Source organism: Schistocerca nitens, chromosome 9 (assembly GCF_023898315.1).
Source record: "Schistocerca nitens isolate TAMUIC-IGC-003100 chromosome 9, iqSchNite1.1, whole genome shotgun sequence".
Lineage (NCBI taxonomy): Eukaryota > Metazoa > Arthropoda > Insecta > Orthoptera > Acrididae > Schistocerca > Schistocerca nitens.
The window spans coordinates 189,064,548-189,085,395 of NC_064622.1; the positions used below are offsets into that span (position 1 = coordinate 189,064,548).

Here is a 20,848-nt window from a genome sequence, read left to right on the forward strand (position 1 = left end):
CCCCTACGGCACTGCGTAGGATCCTACGGTCTTGGCGTGCATCCGTGCGTCGCTGCGGTCCGGTCCCAGGTCGACGGGCACGTGCACCTTCCGCCGACCACTGGCGACAACATCGATGTACTGTGGAGACCTCACGCCCCACGTGTTGAGCAATTCGGCGGTACGTCCACCCGGCCTCCCGCATGCCCACTATACGCCCTCGCTCAAAGTCCGTCAACTGCACATACGGTTCACGTCCACGCTGTCGCGGCATGCTACCAGTGTTAAAGACTGCGATGGAGCTCCGTATGCCACGGCAAACTGGCTGACACTGACGGCGGCGGTGCACAAATGCTGCGCAGCTAGCGCCATTCGACGGCCAACACCGCGGTTCCTGGTGTGTCCGCTGTGCCGTGCGTGTGATCATTGCTTGTACAGCCCTCTCGCAGTGTCCGGAGCAAGTATGGTGGGTCTGACACACCGGTGTCAATGTGTTCTTTTTTCCATTTCCAGGAGTGTATATAAATAAGAGCAGTGACAATGTAAATTACAACCATTACAAATTGCAAGCTTACATCTATAAAATCATATCTTCAAAAGAGAAGAGAAAAAATTCAGAGCCTAAGTGTATGACGAGTGAGCCAACTCGAAACACTCATGACGACAGGTACAGAGCAGAAGAATATACTCAGTCATGAGTAGGAGTATAACACAAAATCAGTCAGCCACATAAAACAGAGTATTTAGGATATGTGGACTCATGAAAGGAGAAAATAATGAAAAAATATTAGGGCCTAAGCTTATGATGTGGGGACCGACCCATGAACCCAAACCACACTGGGTACACACCAAACAAAAAATTTTTCAACACAACAAAATCAGTAAAGTTCATAATCATATCATTAAGTTCAATCATATGTAAAGAGTAATTATAGGAAGCATCTAACCTCAATCAATAGTTGCACACTCTCCTTGAGTACACTCACAGTCACAATGACCAGGGGTACCCAAAATAGAGTTAGGCATGAGTTTTCCCCACAGCTCAAGTTCCATTGAGATACAGTAGTGCAGTACTCAGGATAAATACAGGTAATCAGAGTCATAAATAGGTTTAAATGATGATATAATCGAGTAGCTTGAGGACCAAAATTAGTGTATGAAATCTGACATTAGTACATCTTGTTATACTGTCTATACTAGTAAATGTCTTCCACACTGTTTGTTAATTGTTTATACAAATTAACCTGTGTACATATTGGCCTAGAAGATTCATTTACAATTGATAAAAAATATATAGTGTATTGGGAAGTTAATCCCCCTACTTGAAAAAACAAACATTTATGTGGATTAACACTGTCCATAGCAGTGACTGTTCTTCTAAGCAAATAGTTCCATGAATTCTTCATGTAGGATGAATACGTGGCTAACAATTTACAAATCCCAGTGACAACACTGATGTAGTTGACAAAGGGTTGAGTACATTACCCAGCATGTATGATCTCTTGTAAGTCAACTGGACCAGCAGGGTACAGCCATACAGCAGTGTGGGAATGGATCCACCCACATCTTTCAGTTTCCTCCCCAGATTTCTCATCACACAGTGCAACAGATAGGTAACTTCCCATCTAGCATTCACATCAAATCCTGAAACATTGTTTTGTGTACTAAATATGCTGTTCAATACCTCCCTCACATCACAAGGCTCTGTCTGTTTATATATATTAAAAAAACAAAAAAAAAGTACGGGATTTACATCAGATAGAATTAAAAAGTGTCCATATATGAAACTTTAATAAACAGAGTCAAATGCAATGAAAAATGAACTAATAAGGTGATACATACAGATATACTGAGATACTATTCCTAACTAATTTTAAAGCACAAAACATAATTGTATAGTTGTATGAACGTCCAAACATAGTGTGTCATAAATTTAACTCAGTCAATAGATAAGACAGAACTTTAGAAATCGTGTGATCTTACATACTACATTCCTGATAAACAAAACACAATTATGTAGTTGTATGAATCTGCAAATATAGTGTATATTTTCTTCCAGACTAGGGATCATTACGCATTCATGTTCATAGGTCTTGTCCTCTATACTAAAACTTAACAGTACTTGAGATTTTACAAATTTGCTTTGCATACCAGAAGCTCCTCTTATCTAAACACGTACAATGGGCATTTCCACAAAATTCTTACTGTATTTGATTGTGTCTCTAAATTTTTCGTATATACCACAAATCGGGCTTCCTGTATCAAACAGTTTGCTTCCCACTGATCAGACTTAATCTTAATCTAAGGACACCCAAAATCTGAATCATTTTCTCTGTTATCAGACACTTCATGCAAAAGTGCTACATCCACACTGTCTTTTTAAGGTTTTATCAACTTCGCTGATATCATAACATTACTTTGATTACTCATGTTGGCAGGTGATGATTGAACATAATGAATGGATTCCATGATACAACTAACATCACTTGTTACAGAACAAACACAAAATATATTATTGTCAAAATTACACATCCTGCTTAGATCTTCTTTCACTTCATTCCACCAATTTGGATACAAATTCTGACTAACCATAGCTAACTTATTCCAGAATGCACATTTATCTATGTTATCATCAATCTGGTCCCAAACAAACTTCAAAAAGTTTTCACCTTTATTCTCTAGGCTCACAGATAACTCACCTTTACTGTTTGGATCATTACTCTGTGTGACATTAATGAAAAACTGTTTTTACTGGACTGGTATTCCATGACTTTCACCTACAATGTTACATACATCACTTACCTTACCTGTCTTGTCAACATCATTCACAAATAACTCTGAAACTTCATTAAATTCTGCAAATACCTGTTACCCATCATCATCATCATCATATTTCTCCAAAATTACTTCATCAACAACATCACTTAACATTTCAAGTCTCATCTCCATCAAAGTCACTTACCTCACCTACATTCATTTGCAGCTTACCAACCTCAGTTATTTCACATCTCTCATTCACATCTACATCAAAAATAACATCTAGTTCAGATCCAGTACAGTCATCACCTGATTTACATACATCAGTAACACTGTTTTCCGACCAAGAGAAGAAATCATTAGTAAATACTGCATCAAAATTCTCACTGCTCTCACATTCTGGTTTGTGATTAGTACCTACTTAACAATAATTAAACATAGTATCCCAAGACTTTAGATCAAAACATAAATGAGAAATCTGATATTCCTCCTGTTTAGTTTCGGATACATGTGGCACATCATTAAGGACCTCCATTGAGGCAAACTTCCATTTCTTGAGTAGTTACTTCTATGATTGTTTGTCCTATTAAAATGCCATGGTTATCTCCATTATTCCTATCCTGCTGATGTTCAAAATTTCTGTCTCTATTAACACTTTGATTCTGTTTCTGTAATTATTCCCATTGTGATTTCTATCATTCTAATTATTATGGTACATACTTCTTTCTACTGAGCTATCCAGCCTGTTAACATATCGCAAAAATTGTTCAAGACAATCGTCAGGTCCATGTACTAAATACCACTGCAACCTTTCTGGTAATCTCCTTTTAAGTGCATCAGACAAGGTCATTTTGGCGAATGGTTTGTCAGGGTTTGTTAATTTTTTAAGTTGATTCTTACAAAACTCTTTCAAAGTACCATCCCTACTCCTATAATTAGGACCATTCAAAAATTCACTTTTGATTCTCCCCTGTTCAGCTTCCAACCAAATTTTATTTTAAAAAACTTTTCTTGGCATTTTGATATTGTTTCCCACTGACTTAAATTTAAATGTACCCATGATAGAGTTTTGCCTTCAATACATCTTTTAACAAATTTAATTTTTTGATTGTCATTCATGACTGACACAAAACTATCTCTACAGGAGTGCAGAAAATCCACTGGATGTAAATTGTCTGATGGAAAACTATTGATAGGAGTGTTGGACCACACGATACCATTGTTTGTGCACAATCTTTGGTTTACATGAATTTCTTGAAATGCTGGAATTTTTTTATCTATAACAGTTACATTAATTTGCATTTTTTTTCAACATTACAATTTTTTTGGTTTAAACTAGCGAAGTTTTATGTAATTTTTTCCTCTACAGCCTTCTGTTCAATTCTGATCTCATCAATATTCTTAGATTGTCTTGCTGATTCAACTATGTACTTATTTTCCAAAACAATAAATTTATTTTCTAAAATATCAACTTTTTCATTCACACTTTTTAACCCCTCTGACAACCCATTTTTTAGCTCTGAAACTTGGTCCATTTGCTCTTGTACCCTGTCCATTTTACTGTTGTTTTCAGTTCTTATTTCAGTTAACTGATCATTAACTGGACTAAATTTGCTATTGTTATCTGCCTTCATTTCCTGTAGTTTTGCCAAAATTAACTGCAAAATGTCAGTTTTTACTGTTTCTTTGCTGAGTACGATTCTACTTAGCTCAGACATGTCCTGAATGGATCCTATAGCTTTCACTTCTACCTAGTGTCTACCCTCGTCTCTATTCATTTTGTTTACAAGCACATGAGTCCACAAACAAATTAACTCCACAAGTAGTTTGTACTTATCTTTCCTTTTTGTAAAGTCCTCTTTCATTCGATCCGGTCCATCGTTGTCGGTAGTACATAATCACTGTTGATACTATTTACTTTGTTGGGCAGCCCTTGGTCTTCTTTCTTCATGTGATCTGAAATCCATTCATACATTAACTGCAAATGGCACAAATCACTCTCCCTTCTTCTGTAACAGACGAAACTTCATTATTAGTCAATTGATCCCAGACCACACCACTATGTGTAATCTCTCACTGCCACAATTTGTTGTTGTCACTGTCTTTATGGTTAACTGTTTTAATAAGTTTTGAGAGGAGTAAGATTGACAATAAACTTTGTACTTACCTTCCTTTCTTGTAGTTGGCTCCAGTTCTTCACGTCTAGGAGCTGATTCTTGAAGCTGAAATTTCCATATTTTAGGATCTCACGGTTCCAATTGAGTTAATTAACTTTGAACTAAGCCTGTGCAATTACTTTTGTTTTCATGATAATTTAGTGTCTCACGTTTTTCTATATCACACTGTCTTTTGAATTTTCACATTAACAAAGCTGAAATATTATTCTTCCCAAATAAAATAACACGTCCGGTCACATCAGAGACATGCAAACTACTGCTTCACTCTGTGGTAAGAACAATATTCCAAAGGGTGTACAGATTTTCTTGACAAATAAATTCCTATCAATTTATAAATGAATCCGGAAATAAACATAATAAACAGTATAAGGTAGCATAATTAATAATAGAAAGTTTAAGTGTGCCAAATATTTAATCATTTCAAATGTTTCTAAAAAAATAATCTTAACTATACATTCAGAGCTACTGCATATCAAGTATAACAAAGAAAAGAAAGTAATTTCTTTTTATAGCTTTTGGTTTTAAACGTAACACATCGTGTGGGAAATCATATGAATATTTTTAGAAAAACAGCTGAGATAATGTTAACCTGTTCAAAATTCATATAGGTTTCTGGTAGCAGCTACTTCTGTTGAGGAAAAGAATGCTAGAGGGAGGTGTCCCTTTACAGGCTACGGTTGATATATAAAACATTTTCCCAGTGTTATATCTCTGAGTGTGGAAGACACTTTCGGATGTAAAATGATAACTGCAGTTAGAGACAAAACATCAGGATGCAGTTTTATGTATCAACCATAGGCTCTCAGCCCAGAAGTTTTAACTGAAGATAACCCCAGCCACGGGCACCTACATTGTAAGATATGATTTCATTTTGTGCTTGAAGTTGATACATTAAATTTTTTATGTCACTGGGCAGGTGGGCAAATATTTTTCTGGTTGAATACCTCACCTGTCTACAGACTGTAATTGATTGTTGATAGTAAATTTCATAAGAACATAAATGTACTGTGAGGGTGTTGGCAGTGTGCCCAACTGTTAGAGGTTGTAGAGTGGACACCAAATTTATCCTCGTCTCATGCTTCTGTGCAACAAACACATTATTTCTTGATAATGAGCTATGCTAGAATATGATGGCATAAAACTTTCTGACATTTTCAGCTCAAAATCTGACATTATCTATAAAGCAAAAGTTGCAGACTTTGGACATTAAAGATGATCTGTGACTTGTGAGATCTAATTCAGGTTCTTCTCATTATAAACACTTCAGAATGGAAAATGCAGGATGGAATAATGACAGTATTATGGAAAGAATAGTTGCTACTCACCATATAACAGAGAGACTGAGTTGCACACAGGCACAACAAAAAGACAGACCTTCATCAGAATTAAACACCAAACAGGCATGAAAGAGACTGTGGACATGTGTGTGTGAGCTGCATTTATGTGAGTGTGTGTGTTTGTATGTTGTCTAATTCTGATGAAAGCCTGTTTGGCCAAAAGCTTTGTCTGATATACTTTTTGTTGTACTCATCTGCAATTCAGCACCCCTGCTGTATGGTGAGTAGCAACTATCCTTTTTATTGTCATTAAACACTTAAGAAATTAGAATACTCTGCTTCATTTATTGATTTACACATGAGCTTTATTTCTAATGGTGTGACTGGGCCATGTGCAGTATTGCATTGCATGTTGATAATTCTGTTTGTGCTTGGGCCCACAGACTCGGTATGCAGGCCCACCACCCCTTTGAATGTGAATGCAATATTTCGGCTTCTGAAAGAGTAAACAGCTACAAAAAATTGACAGCTTTATGCAATAATTGATTGTTAGCTTTCTTCTGTCAGTGTTTCAGTTTATTTCATCAGTGACGCCAGTCATTTGTCTTTGCAGTCTGCAAAATTACCTTCTTGATAGGAGAAAGAATTGAAATTATGGAAGCATGTGTGAAAACAAGTTTGATTAAGGAAACTCGCAAAATTTTTGGGGTCAAGTATCCGGAGAGGGGACTACCAAAAAAGAGAACAATACAGATTCTGTATAAAAATTGGTGCTGCTATGGGTCTGTGTAAAATGAATTCACATGGAATCATATAAATACCTACCTTGCACAAATCTAAGTTGTCTTTCAGAGGTCCTAAAAGTGCTTAAATTTTTGGTTGAGGACAACAGATCATTTTAACGTTATGTATTCTTAATACTCTGTTTTTGTGGAAACATTTCAAATACATGGCAGGTAATTTGTCATTTTGAAGCTGTCATCCTCTTCTTTGTTCTGTCATTTATACTTCTGTAACTTTTTCTGCACTTGCTAAGATGAATACCCAGTGATTAGGGACACAGTTTGTAGGTGTTCCATCCCACTTGCAGATTATCGGCACTTTGATGAGGAAAACTGCAGAACTTTTGACGTCCATTTCTCTACCAAAGGAGGTCACTAACAGATTGAGACCGTGTACTTCAGTTTCACCTAGGCTGTGTGGACTAAAGAAAGTGTGCACATCCATGACTAGTAATGGGCAGTACTGCAGAAGCCACCTGTGATTCAGTCAAAATTTGTGACATCTTCATTGAAATCCATTGTAGGAATTTGTCCATATTATATAAGAAATTCTACATATTTTATCTGCAGTGTCAAGTAATCTAAGCTGAAAGCAACAAGTTGTTGGTTTGATTGTTCGGCAGTTTTACCATGTAAATATGATTGATTGAATATCAATGAGATGAGCTTTTACCATGAAGGGTGTGCTGTCCAATGCATTGGCGTATAGCAGAAGCACAGGCTGTCGACTAATACAAAAACAAATATAACCTCTCAAAGCTGCAACACTGTACAGTTAAGAATTTCCGGGTTCAACAGTTAGTTTTATGATGGCATATTTTTGAGTGCACGCGAGTGTCATACTTGTAGATGTGGTTAGTCATGAACACTTGATCAGAGGAAGCATTTGAAGGAAAACCAAGTAGTGTACTGAATAGTATGGTTGCATGTCAGGACAATACTGAACAGTAATTTGCAAGTAGGGAATGTGATCAAAACTACTTTCGAATTGCAAGTAATCGTATACTCGTAAGATGAAGAGTAAAAATAGATACAAAGCTAGAGAGAAACATATCGGTCATAAAGTCAGAAATGTGGTGTATGAAAATATATTTAATGGGGGTGAGGTATACTACTTTAAATCTCTCAGCATGTTCAGCTTCTTAGGAAATTAAGGATGCAAAGACCTACACAAAAGGAGCAGTTATTTTACAAGGATAGTTACACAAACATCCTTATAACAAATAAAATCTCTTGTGAAATAAGTGAACTACAAAAGAAAAGGTGAGTGTTCCAAGTAATTGTGTGCTGGACCAGGAGTCAAACCAGGGACCAATGCCTTTGGAGGCAAGTGCCCTACCGACTGAGCTGCTCAAGCACTACTCATGATCCATCTTCACAGCTTTACTTCTTCCAGTACTTCATCTCCTACCTTCTAAACTTCACAGAAGTTCTACTGTGTAACATGATGTACTCGCTCTCCTGGAAGAGAGCACTTTACAGATACAAGGCTACTCTACAATCTGAAGATTCATTTCCAGAATGAAATTTTCACTCTGCAGTGGAGTGTCCCCACAATATCCTTTCTTCCAAATGTGCTAGTCCTGCTTGCTGTAAAGGAGAACTTCTGTGAAGTGATGTTTAGAGATGAGGTACTGGTGGAAGTAAATCTGTGAGGGTGGGTGGTGAGTCATTCTTGGGCAGTTTAGTAGAGCACTTTTGCACCAAAGGCAAAGGTCCTAAGTTCGAGTCCTGGTGTAGCGTACAGTGTTAATCTGCCAGGGAATTTTATTTCAGCACACACACAACTGCAAAGTGGAAATTTATTCAGTGAGTTGTCCCTTTTTTTTGTATCCCAACAAGAAATTTCCATTCCCTTACCTGCATTAAATAAAATGATTCATAAATGCCTTTGAGTGAGCAAGATGTATGAGACAGGCGAAATTCCCTCAGACTTCAAGAAGAATATAATAATTCCAATCCCAAAGAAAGCAGGTGTTGACAGATGTGAAAATTACCAAACTATCAGTTTAATAAGTTACAGCTGCAAAATACTAACGTGAATTCTTTACAGACGAATGGAAAAACTGGTAGAAGCTGACCTTGGGGAAGATCAGTTTGGATTCGGTAGAAATGTTGGAACACGTGAGGCAATACTGACCCTACGACCTATCTTAGAAGAAAGATTAAGGAAAGGCAAACCTATGTTTCTAGCATTTGTAGACTTAGAGAAAGCTTTCGACAATGTTGACTGGAATACTGTCTTTCAAATTCTGAAGGTGGCAGGGGTAAAATACAGGGAGCGAAAGGCTATTTACAATTTTTACAGAAACCAGAGTGCAGTTGTAAGACTCGAGGGCATGAAAGGGAAACAGTGGTTGGGAAGGGAGTGAGACAGGGTTGTAGCCTCTCCCCAGTGCTATTCAATCTGTATATTGAGCAAGCAGTAAAGGAAACAAAAGAAAAGTTCAGAGTAGGTATTAAAATCCATGGAGAAGAAATAAAAACTTTGAGGTTCGCCAATGACATTGTAAATCTGTCAGAAACAGAAAAAGACTTGGAAGAGCAGTTGAACGGAATGGACAGTGTCTTGAAAGGAGGGTATAAGATGAACATCAACAAAATCAAAACAAGGATAATGGAATGTAGTCGAATTAAGTCGGGTGATGCTGAGGGAATTAGATTAGGAAATGAGACACTTAATGTAGTAAAAGAGTGTTGCTATTTGGGGAGCAAAATAACTGATGATGGTCGAAGTAGAGAGGATATAAAATGTAGATTGGCAATGGCAAGGAAAGTGTTTCTGAAGAAGAGAAATTTGTTAACATCGAATATAGATTTAAATATCAGGAAGTCATTCCTGAAAGTATTTGTATGGAGTGTAGCCATGTATGAAAGTGAAATGTGGACGATAAATAGTTTAGACAAGAAGAGAATAGAAACTTTCGAAATGTGGTGCTACAGAAGAATGCTGAAGATTAGATGGGTAGATCACATAACTAATGAGGAGGTATTGAATAGAATTAGAGAGAAGAGGAGTTTGTGGCTAGAAGAAGGGATCGGTTGGTCGGACATGTTCTGAGGCATCAAGGGATCACCAATTTAGTACTGGAGGGCAGCATGGAGGGTAAAAATCGTAGAGGGAGACCAAGAGATGAATACACTAAGCAGATTCAGAAGGATGTAGGCTGTAGTAGGTACTGGGAGATGAAGAAGCTTGCACAGGATAGAGTAGCATGGGGAGCTGCAACAAACCAGTCTCAGGACTGAAGACCACAACAACAACAACAACAACAAATGCCTTTGAGAGGATTTGAGAAGATACAATAAAAATTTGGTAGGAGAAACAACTAAAAACACTTACAGCTAATATATCAATGAAAATAATGTTTTTGAAAATTCCTGTATATAAAAGTCGATGTTGTGACTGACTGACATTCATCATTGCCCAGTCCAAACCATTGACGATATAGACTTGAAATTTCCAGAGGGTGTTGATTATATACTGTAGATGTCATTTAATAACAGATTTTTCAAAATTCCATCCACAGGGGGTTGAAGTAGGGGATGAAGGGTTTATTGAAAAATGTCCCTATTAAGGTAATTTTGAAAATGTTCGACCATTTTTTGGAAATTTTAACCTTGTGTGAGTGAAATAGCGAATGAAAGCTGTTTTTGGAAATATATCATTATTAAAGAACTATTAAAGTAGTTTTAAAGCTACATCTATGAACATTGGTATTTGATTTTTGGGGTACAAATAAAAAAAATTTTGTGTTTCAGTGTTTTTGGAACTTGAACCCGTAATGGAATAAAATAGGGGATTTATGAAAATATTTTATTATGTAAGCATTTTTAAAGCTATATCTATGAAAAATTAAATCTGGCTTCTCAGTTAGAAATTTAAAAAACGTGTTTCACTGTTTTTGGAAATTCATCCTCTATGGGGGTGGAATGTGGGATGAAAGTTTTTACTGAAATATTTCATTGTGCAAGCTCTTCTGAACCTAAACCTATAAAAATAATTTGAAATTGGCTTCTTTGTTAGAAATAAAAAATATACATCACTGTGTTTGGAAATTCAACCACTAAGGGAGAGAAGGGGGGTGGGGGGGAATATTTTATGAAAATATTTCATTGCGAAAGCATTTTGAAAGCTAATTCTTTGAAAATTGGGGTTTGGCTTCTCGGTTGGAGATGAAAAAAAATGAGTGTTTCACTGTTTTTGGAAATTCAGCCCCTAAGGGGATGAAATGGGACCACACTGAATCACTGACTCATCATAGCCCAGCTGAAACTGCTAAGGATAGAAACCTGAAGTTTGGAGATGGTGTGAATCTTAAATTGTAGGCATCGTTTAAGAAGGGATTGTCCAAAATTCCATTCCTAAGGGGGTTAAATAAGGGATGAAAGGCTTTTTGAAAGTATGTCACTATTAAGTCAATTTTGAATCTAGAACTACGAAAACTGGTATTTGGTTTCTCAGTCAGAAATAAAAAATATGTGTTTCAGAATTTTTGGAAATTCAACCACTAAGAGGATAAAGTAGTGGGTGAAAGTTTTTTTTGAAAGTAAATCATTGCTAAAGAACTACTACAGTATTTTTAAAGCTACATCTATGAAAAGCAGTATTTGACTACTCGGTTAGAAATTTAAAGTAATGTGTTTCAGTGTTTTTGCAAATTCATCCCCTAAAGGAGTGAAATAGCGGACGAAACTTTTTCAGACAATATTTCATTACATTAAAAAAGTTTTAGGCCTAAATCTGTGAAAATTGGTATTTCTCTTATCAGTTAGATCATCATCATCGTCATCATCATCGTTTAAGGCTGATTATGCCTTTCAGCATTCAGTCTGGAGCATAGCCCCCTTATAAAATTCCTCCATGATCCCCTATTCAGTGCTAACATTGGTGCCTCTTCTGACGTTAAACCTATTACTTCAAAATCATTCTTAACCGAATCCAGGTACCTTCTCCTTGGTCTGCCCTGACTCCTCCTACCCTCTACTGCTGAACCCATGAGTCTCTTGGGTAACCTCTTCTCCCATGCGTGTAACATGACCCCACCATCTAAGCCTGTTCGCCCTGACTGCTACATCTATAGAGTTCATTCCCAGTTTTTTTTTTTTTTATTTCCTCATTGTGGACACCCTCCTGCCATTGTTCCCATCTACTAGTACCTGCAATCATCCTAGCTACTTTCATATCCGTAACCTCAACCTTGTTGATAAGGTAACCTGAATCCACCCAGCTTTCGCTCCCATACAACAAAGTTGGTCGAAAGATTGAACGGTGCACAGATAACTTAGTCTTGGTACTGACTTCTTTCTTGCATAAGAGAGTAGATCGTAGCTGAGCGCTCACTGCATTAGCTTTGCTACACCTCGCTTCCAGTTCTTTCACTATGTTGCCATCCTGTGACAATATGCATCCTAAGTACTTGAAACCGTCCACCTGTTCTAACTTTGTTCCTCCTATTTGGCACTCAATCCATTTATATTTCTTTCCCGCTGACATTACTTTTGTTTTGGAGATGCTAATCTTCATACCGTAGTCCTTACATTTCTGATCTAGCTCTGAAATATTACTTTGCAAACTTTCAATCGAATCTGCCATCACAACTAAGTCATCCGCTTATGCAAGACTGCTTATTTTGTGTTCACATATCTTAATCTCACCCAGCCAGTTTATTGTTTTCAACATATGATCCATAAATAATATGAACAACAGTGGAGACAGGTTGCAGCCTTGTCTTACCCCTGAAACTACTCTGAACCATGAACTCAATTTACGGTCAACTCTAACTGCTGCCTGACTATCCATGTAAAGACCTTTAATTGCTTGCAAAAGTTTGCCTCCTATTCCATAATCTCGTAGAACAGACAATAACTTCTTCCTAGGAACCCGGTCATATGCCTAGGTCTATAAAGCATAGATACAATTCCCTGTTCCACTCATAACACGTCTCCATTATTTGCCGTAAGCTAAAGATCTGGTCCTGACAACCTCTAAGGGGCCTGAACCCACACTGATTTTCATCCAATTTGTCCTCAACTAATTCTCGCACTTTCCTTTCAACAATACCTGAGAAGATTTTACACACAACACTGATTAAAGAGATACCTCTGTAGTTGTTACAGTCTTTTCTGTTTCCATGTTTAAAGATTGGTGTGATTACTGCTTTTGTCCAGTCTGATGGAACCTGTCCCGTCTCCCAGGCCATTTCAGTTATCCTGTGTAGCCATTTAAGACCTGACATTCCACTGTATTTGATGAGTTCCGACTTAATTTCATCCACCCCAGCTGTTTTATTGCACTGCAATCTATTGACCATTTTCTCCACTTCCTCAAATGTGATCCTGTTTCAGTCATCATTCCTATCCCATTCTACCTCGAAATCTGAAACATTACTGATCGTATTTTCACCTACATTGAGCAACTCTTCAAAATATTACCTCCATCTGCCAAAGGCATCCACAGGATTCACCAGCAGTTTTCCTGACCTGCCCAAAATACTTGTCACTTCCTTCTTACCTCCCTTTCGAAGATTGCTAATTACACTCCAGAATGGTTTTCCAGCAGCTTGACCCATAGTCTCCAACCCGTTTCCAAAGTCTTCCCAAGATTTCTTCTTGGATGCTGCAATTATCTGTTTGGCTTTGTTTCTTTCTTCAACATAACTTTCTCTGTCTACCTGAGTTCTAGTATGTAGCCATTTTTGATACGCCTTCTTTTTCCTTTTACAGGCTGCCTTGACTGTGTCATTCCACCAAGCTGTTTGCTTCATCCTACTTTTACACACTACTGTTCCAAGACATTCTTTAGCCACTTCTAGTACTGTGTCCCTGTACCTTGTCCATTCCTTTTCCAATGACTGTAATTGACTACATTCAATAACTGGTACCTTTCTGAGATCGCTGTTATGTACTTGTGCCTGATTTCCTTATCCTGAAGTTTCTCCACTCTTATCCTCCTACATATGGACCTGACCTCCTGCACTTTCGGCTTCACAATCCCAATTTCACTGCAGATTAAATAATGATCAGTGTCATCAAAGAATCCCCTGAATACACGTGTGTCCCTAACAGCCTTTTTGAATTCCTGATCTGTTATTATATAGTCAATGACAGATCTGGTTCCCCTGCCTTCCCAAGTATACTGGTGAATGTTTTTATGTTTAAAAAAGGAGTTTGTGATTACTAAGCCCATACTGGCACAGAAATCCAAGAGTTGTTTCCCGTTCCTGTTGGCCTCCATATCCTCTCCAAATTTACCCATAACCTTTTCATACCCTTCTGTTCGATTTCCAATCCTGGCATTAAAATCACCCATGAGCAGAACACTGTCCTTGTCCTTTACTCTAACAACTACATCACTGAGTGCCTCATAAAAACGATCCATCTTATCTTGATCTGTCCCTTCACAATGCGAATATACTGACACAATTCTAATTTTCTTGCTAGACACTGTCAAATCTATCCACATCAGTCGTTCATTTACATACCTTATTGCAACTACGCTGGGTTCCATTTCTTTCCTGATGTAAAGCCATACACCCCATTGTGCTATTCCTGCTTTGACTCCTGACAGGTAGACCTTGTATTCTCCCACTTCCTCTTCTTTCTCACCCCTTACCCGAATGTCACTAACAGCTAAAACGTCCAGCCCCATCTTACTTGCAGCCTCTGCCAACTCTACCTTCTTCCCAGAGTAGCCCCCATTGATATTAATAGCTCCCCATCTCATTACCATTTGTTTGCCAAGTCGTATCTTAGGAGTCCCTGGTTTGTCAGTTAGAGGTGGGACTCCGTCACCTCCAAAGGTCCGAGGCATTTTGCTCTGATTGTTGCCAGCATCATATTTAAAGTACCAGTGAAGCAGGTTGCTAGCCTTACTTGCCCCGAGTTCCATTGGGTTTTACCCCTAACAGCTGAGGGACTAACCGGTGGATTTGGTAGTCTTTGCCGAATGAGCACAAAGGTGACCACGACTCAGAATATGTCCGAGATGCCCAGCCTTATTCCAAAGTAACTGGTATCCCGACTGTCGGGACCACTTACTTGGCCACTCATACGTTGCCCGTGGTTCATGAACTACGACATGACTACAGGAACCCACACCATGAACCACAAATATCAGTTAGATATAAAGAAATATTTGTTAGGGAATGAAAGTTGCTATGGAAATATCTCCACAAGAATGCAAAAGGCATGATTAATAAAAAGTTTGGACTCCAGCTACCAGTATCACTTTTTGGTCAGAAGTACATTTGAAAAAGAGCATGCTTCTATGGCCTTAATTAGCTTGAAAAGTTTAGAAGGTGTTGCAGTTTGTGAGCATCATAAAAATTTGATTAAATAAAAACAGAAAAATCTCTGCAGATCTACAGTCTTCGTAGGTGAAGCAGCAGGCACTACGCTACCATAATCTAATTGGATGGATAAAAAAATCTACTCACTAGGTGGCTGCAGCAGGAGAAAACATTTGTAAAGGTTAAGGAAATTTGCAAGCTTTTGAAGCCTGTGGTTCCTTCTTCTGGTAGAAGGGTTGGAAGGGAAACCCTACTGGTTTAACCGGCACGAGTTCAACATATGATCTTTTGTGTTTGTGAACCTGCTCCAGTCTACCATTTTCAGTGATTTGTGAGAGTAATTTCTGTGAACATTTCTCTTGGATGCAAGAAAATATTTATTTGTAATGGTAACTGGTTTTGATCATAAAATGGCCATCTTCAGACCATATAAAAAGTGTGATCAAAAAGTAACAGGAATGTTTTAATTTTGTTGGTTTTGAAACAGACATTTTTTTTATTTTTTTGTGTTATTGTTACCCATGTTTCTGATGACATTTGCATTTTCACCTGTTTTGAATTTTAGCTTATCATTGACATTTTAGAACATTATACGTGTTTTTGAGTGCTTGGCATATTTTTAGTTTAGAAAGAAATGGTTCAAAGAATTGCATTAAATTTCACTGGAAAAATGGAATAAAGTGCAGCATTGCATTCTGAAGGTTGATTGTAGCTTTTGGTACATCTACTTTGGGTAAGGAAAGAGTTTACAAGTAGTATAAACTCTTCAAAGAAATGCGTGTAGGACATTCAAGATGATGAACAACCTGGATGCCCTAGAACATAAATTACCAATGACAGTGTGGAAGAAGTAAAGAAAATAGTTCTGGAAAATTGCTGAAACGCTATCAGAGAGGTTGCTGATGATGTTGGCGTCTCTTTTTGCTCATGCCACCAATGTTTTCAGATGATCTGGCAGCAGCAAAGTTTGTTTTGAAATTGTGGAAATCCAGCAAAAAGTGAAGTCATGTGGACATCACACTGTAATTTCTGAATGAATCTGGCAATGATCCAGTACAAACATGGGTATACAGGTATGACGTCAAAAACAAGGCCCAGTCATCTGAATGAACACTGCCTGAAAAGCCAACACTGAAAAAAATTCTGCAAGTTATTCACATGTAAAGGTTCTTCTTGCACTTTTATTCGATTACAGTGGGATAGAGCATCATGAATTCTTGCCTTGTGCTTGTATGGTCAGTAATGCATACTACCTGGAAGTTATGCACTGTTTGCATGAAGCAGTCCGAAGAAAATGACCAGAATTTTGGCAGAACTACTTGCGGAAATTTTGTCACAGTAATGCTCCCACTCACACCTCAATGCTTGTACATGATTTTTTTGGCAAAAAAAGAAAGAAAGAATGAAAACTGTTATGTTGCCTCAGCTACCGTATTCACTGGACATGGCTCACTGTGATTTCTTTCTATTCCCGAGCCTGAAGAGAACCATGAAAGGATGTTGTTTTGTGGTCATTGATGAGATAAACCGGAATCACTGAAGGGTCCAACCACCATAAGAATAAGTGAGTTCCAGATATCTGTGGGGGAGGTTTCTTTGATGGGGACAAAGTTAATGTTGGTGAATAAATAAAGATTCCGTAAGAAAAACAAAAATTTCCATTATTTTTTGATCACGCCTTGTAAATCATTATGGTATGTGGTGTCAAGAAAGGAACAGGTATTGTTGCTCCATGAGCACTTGATGTTTATGGAGCCACAACATGTGCTCCATTCACTGCCACCACCTACCATTGTGGCATAAAAGGTATAAAAATGATCACTTTATGACCAAAACTGGTGACCATTACATATAAATATTTTATTGTGGTCAAGTAAGTTCTTAATCTGTTTTAAAGGTTGGTAAGAAATTGTGTCCTCTCTTTGTTTGTTTTGGTTTTTACTTATGTTTTACAGTAATCATTCACTCTTTGCCTTTTATGTGTTAAACCTCAACTTAAGGAGATTAAATGGTTTCTTCTAGGTGAAGGAAAGGAAAGCAGTTTTTCCTACATGAGAAGCAGTGCTTGTGATGTGTAGCATGGAGACAACATTGTTGCAGCAATCTTTTCAGTCTTCATTGTGGAAGTTTTGTAAACAAAAGAGAGCTAGTCACTTGTTTCATATGTGCATATCGAGATGATGTTGAAGCTTGTACAGAACACACGAATGTGTATAAAACAAGATAATTTTTATGGTTTTTAAAGACAGTTTTATTCATGACTGTATATTTGTTTATAACTGTATCATCAAGTGAAACATTTGTTTTATCCATTGTTTTTACTGACACTATTTAATTTTTAAACCAGAGTACTTTTCTGAACACAAAATCAGTTAATAATAATTGTAGTGTATAATGGGTTCCCATTTGCAGTGCTTTTTTTTTAAGATATTACCTTATAAGGATCTTAGAGCAATTTTTTTCATACTAAGTGTTGTCATATGACTGCAGTATGGTAACTACAGCAAATCTACTGTTATTAAATAATGAAATAATGGTTTTTTCAATCTGTTGCTTGCTATAAAATCTATAAACTATGTTTATGACAGATAAATGTCAGTATGCAGAAGTGCAATAAAAATTACTTAAATTACTTGAATGAGTTCTCCAAGACCAAACACTTATTCTATGCAAAAGGTATACAGACAAAAATGAGATACAAGATGCCAAAAGGTCACAAATCATACAATCACAGGATATATAATGTACAGTGGAGCCTAGGAAGAGACAATAGTGTTCCTATTAAGTTAATGAAAGTGCTTTGAGGTGAAGTTGTCACATGAGGTCAGAATACAGTCTTTAAATGTTAACAAAGACTGAATGTACAAGCTCACTAGTAAGCTGAACAGAGCACAATTTTTTTATTCTGAAATTTCAGAATATGTTGTCAATCTTTGTCCATCGCCAATTATTCCGTGAATATGTCTACTGTACTTGTCATCAATGTAGCTTGCGATTTTCATGTACAATTTTTTGGCTATATTTTTTAGTGTTTTTTTAGAGATTTTACATTGTTGTAAATGCATATTTTTATAAGAAGATACTGTATTTTTGTATTTATGCAATATATGTATAAAATGTGAGACTATATACAGAAGTGATTTATGAAGAAATGATAAACAGAAAATGGTAATACTATAATGTATTTGTCTTGTGTTTATTGCGCTATTTCCTCCCAACAAATATTCCACTTATGCTCCTATGTTGTCTCCTATAAAACAGCAGTTCCCAACCAGGGGCTAGTTATCCCAAGGGGTAAAATGAAATTTTCTGGGTGGTAAAAATAGGAAGGGTTTAATTACAAATCAGTAACAAAACTAAATTGTTTCAAAAAATCAAAATTACTTCATTTTTAGATGTGTAACTAATTATAAAATCAAAGTTGTGGCTTCATAAAAACCTTAATAGGCAACATCGCAAATGTAATTTTACTTGTTACTAGTTTCAAGCCATCTTCAGATCACAACAGAATACATTGATTACCATACAACTGCCAATGACAGGACACGTCGTAGTAATTTGTGTGAGTAGGGTCATTTATTACACAGTCCAATGGAGAAATTATGTAATAATAAAAGGTCCTCATAAATAATGCACACTGACAGAATCGGACAGTTCTCATATGTGGACAATGAGATCATGTTTCCCTCATTCCGTTATTCTAAAGTAAAGTTGTAAACAGTGACACAACATTAACACAACAGCTTGCTTATCTCCAAATTTGACCATGTCAGATAATAAGATAAATGTGCTAAGTCAGGTGACTGGAGGCAACAGAAAACTGCTTAAGTGAAAGCATAAAGTTTATTTCAACAAAAAGTGTTTATAGTTGAAAGTGACACCTAACAATGGAAAAATACAAATATGTATAAAGCAAAGTTAGCACAAATGGTTAAAGTTAAAAGGAAACAGTTATAACCATACAAATCTGCAATGCACATATGGACAAAGATTTACTTCTCACTAATGTGGAACAGCATCTCATTCTACAGTCCATAACAGTCACTGCTTGTAACTTGACTTCATAATAACGTAATGTGGCAAGTATGCTCTCAATGTCCACATATGGAGACTGCCTGATTCTGTCAGTGGGCGTTACATATAACGTTTTATTCTGGGATGTATGAGGTCTGTTCAAAAATTTCCGGAACATTTGTAATTTCATGCCAATAGTGTGTTGTACCGAAATGCAGTTGGCATCCCTGCACATGCCTGTGTTCAATGTGTAACTGCCAGAAGTTTCATTGTTGTTGTAAGCCTGTTAGTTATTGTCCAGTGCCATATTGAGTAGAATGTTGTGTCGCACAGTTTGTGAATTAAGAGATGACAGAGTTAGCGCAATGCGCCTGCACTAAATTTTGCGTGAAACTCAAGAAAACTTTTACAGAGGCACACCAGATGATACAGGAAGCATACTATGAACTTGACTATGGGTCAGGAAAGATTCTTCAAGACCAAACAAAGCTCATCACGTCAGCTCAAATGCCAAAACCGTGCTGATAGTTTTCTGTGACTTTGAAGGATTGTTTCATCATGAATTCGTGCCTTAAGGATAAACTGTTGATCAGTGGTACTATCGAGATGTGTTGCAGTGCATGCAAGAAAATGTGATAAGGCCTGAAATGTGGCAAGACAATTCATGGCTATTGCATCACGATAACGCACCTGAACTTTCATCCCTGTTGGTGCATGACTATTGCACAAAAAACAAAATCATTATGCTGCCTCATCCTCCATACTTTCCAGACCTGGCCTCGGTGGACATTTTCTTATTTGCAAAGCGGAAAACCACATTGAAAGGACGAAGAGTTGCAGAAGATGAGATCCAGCAAGAGGCGTATGAAGACTGCTTCTGGAAGTGGAAACAGCATCGGGAGTGGTGTATCGATTGTGGAGGAGAGTATTTCGAAGGAGGCCACACCCAATAAGTAAAAGGTAAGCGTAGAAATACTTTGTGGACAAAGTTCCAGAATTTTCTGAACAGACCATGTATATCATTGTTCCATTGGATTGTGTAATAAACGATACTGTTCACATAAATTATGGCAGGGCACACTTCTGTTTGACAGTTGTACATGAATTAATGTATTTGTTATGGTCAGAAGATGGCTTGTAGACAAGCCAAAATTAGCCCTGTAATCAGTAAAATTACATGTGCAATATTGTCTATTAAGAATTTTTCTGAATCTACAATTTCAACACAACAGATTTCTTATCTCCAAATTTGACTATATCAAATAATAAGATTTCATTTATTAGTCAGTCATTTGTTGGCCTACCAAGTCAATAGACACAAGCAGTGAATGCATTGTTGGTGTCTCCAGTTTCATTAACTTCTCAAAGTATTTTGTATTGTTAGATGAGAAACAAGCAAGTGAGGGATTTATTTATTTATTTATTTTTTCTATTGGATATAAGTAGCTGAGTTGACATGATGTAATAACTGTACAAGTTTCCTCCATATTTGTAGTTACGGTGACACCAAACAGTAATCTTAAAACTATCACTGTAAATGATATACACAAGTAACAGTCTCAAAATTGCTT

At 37.1% G+C, this 20,848-nt stretch overlaps 1 protein-coding gene across 2 annotated transcripts in view; it reads left to right on the top strand.

Annotated features, from left to right (window-relative positions):
- Positions 1-18,394, top strand: part of LOC126203639 (uncharacterized) — a 552,833-nt gene extending 534,439 nt beyond the window's left edge. For both annotated transcript variants that reach the window (XM_049938012.1, XM_049938013.1), the window contains exon 19: positions 17,286-18,394. In XM_049938012.1, coding sequence (XP_049793969.1) covers positions 17,286-17,289 — 4 coding nt within the window. In that variant the 3' untranslated portion in view covers positions 17,290-18,394. The remainder of the gene's footprint in view (positions 1-17,285) is intronic.
- Positions 18,395-20,848: the final 2,454 nt, after the last annotated feature.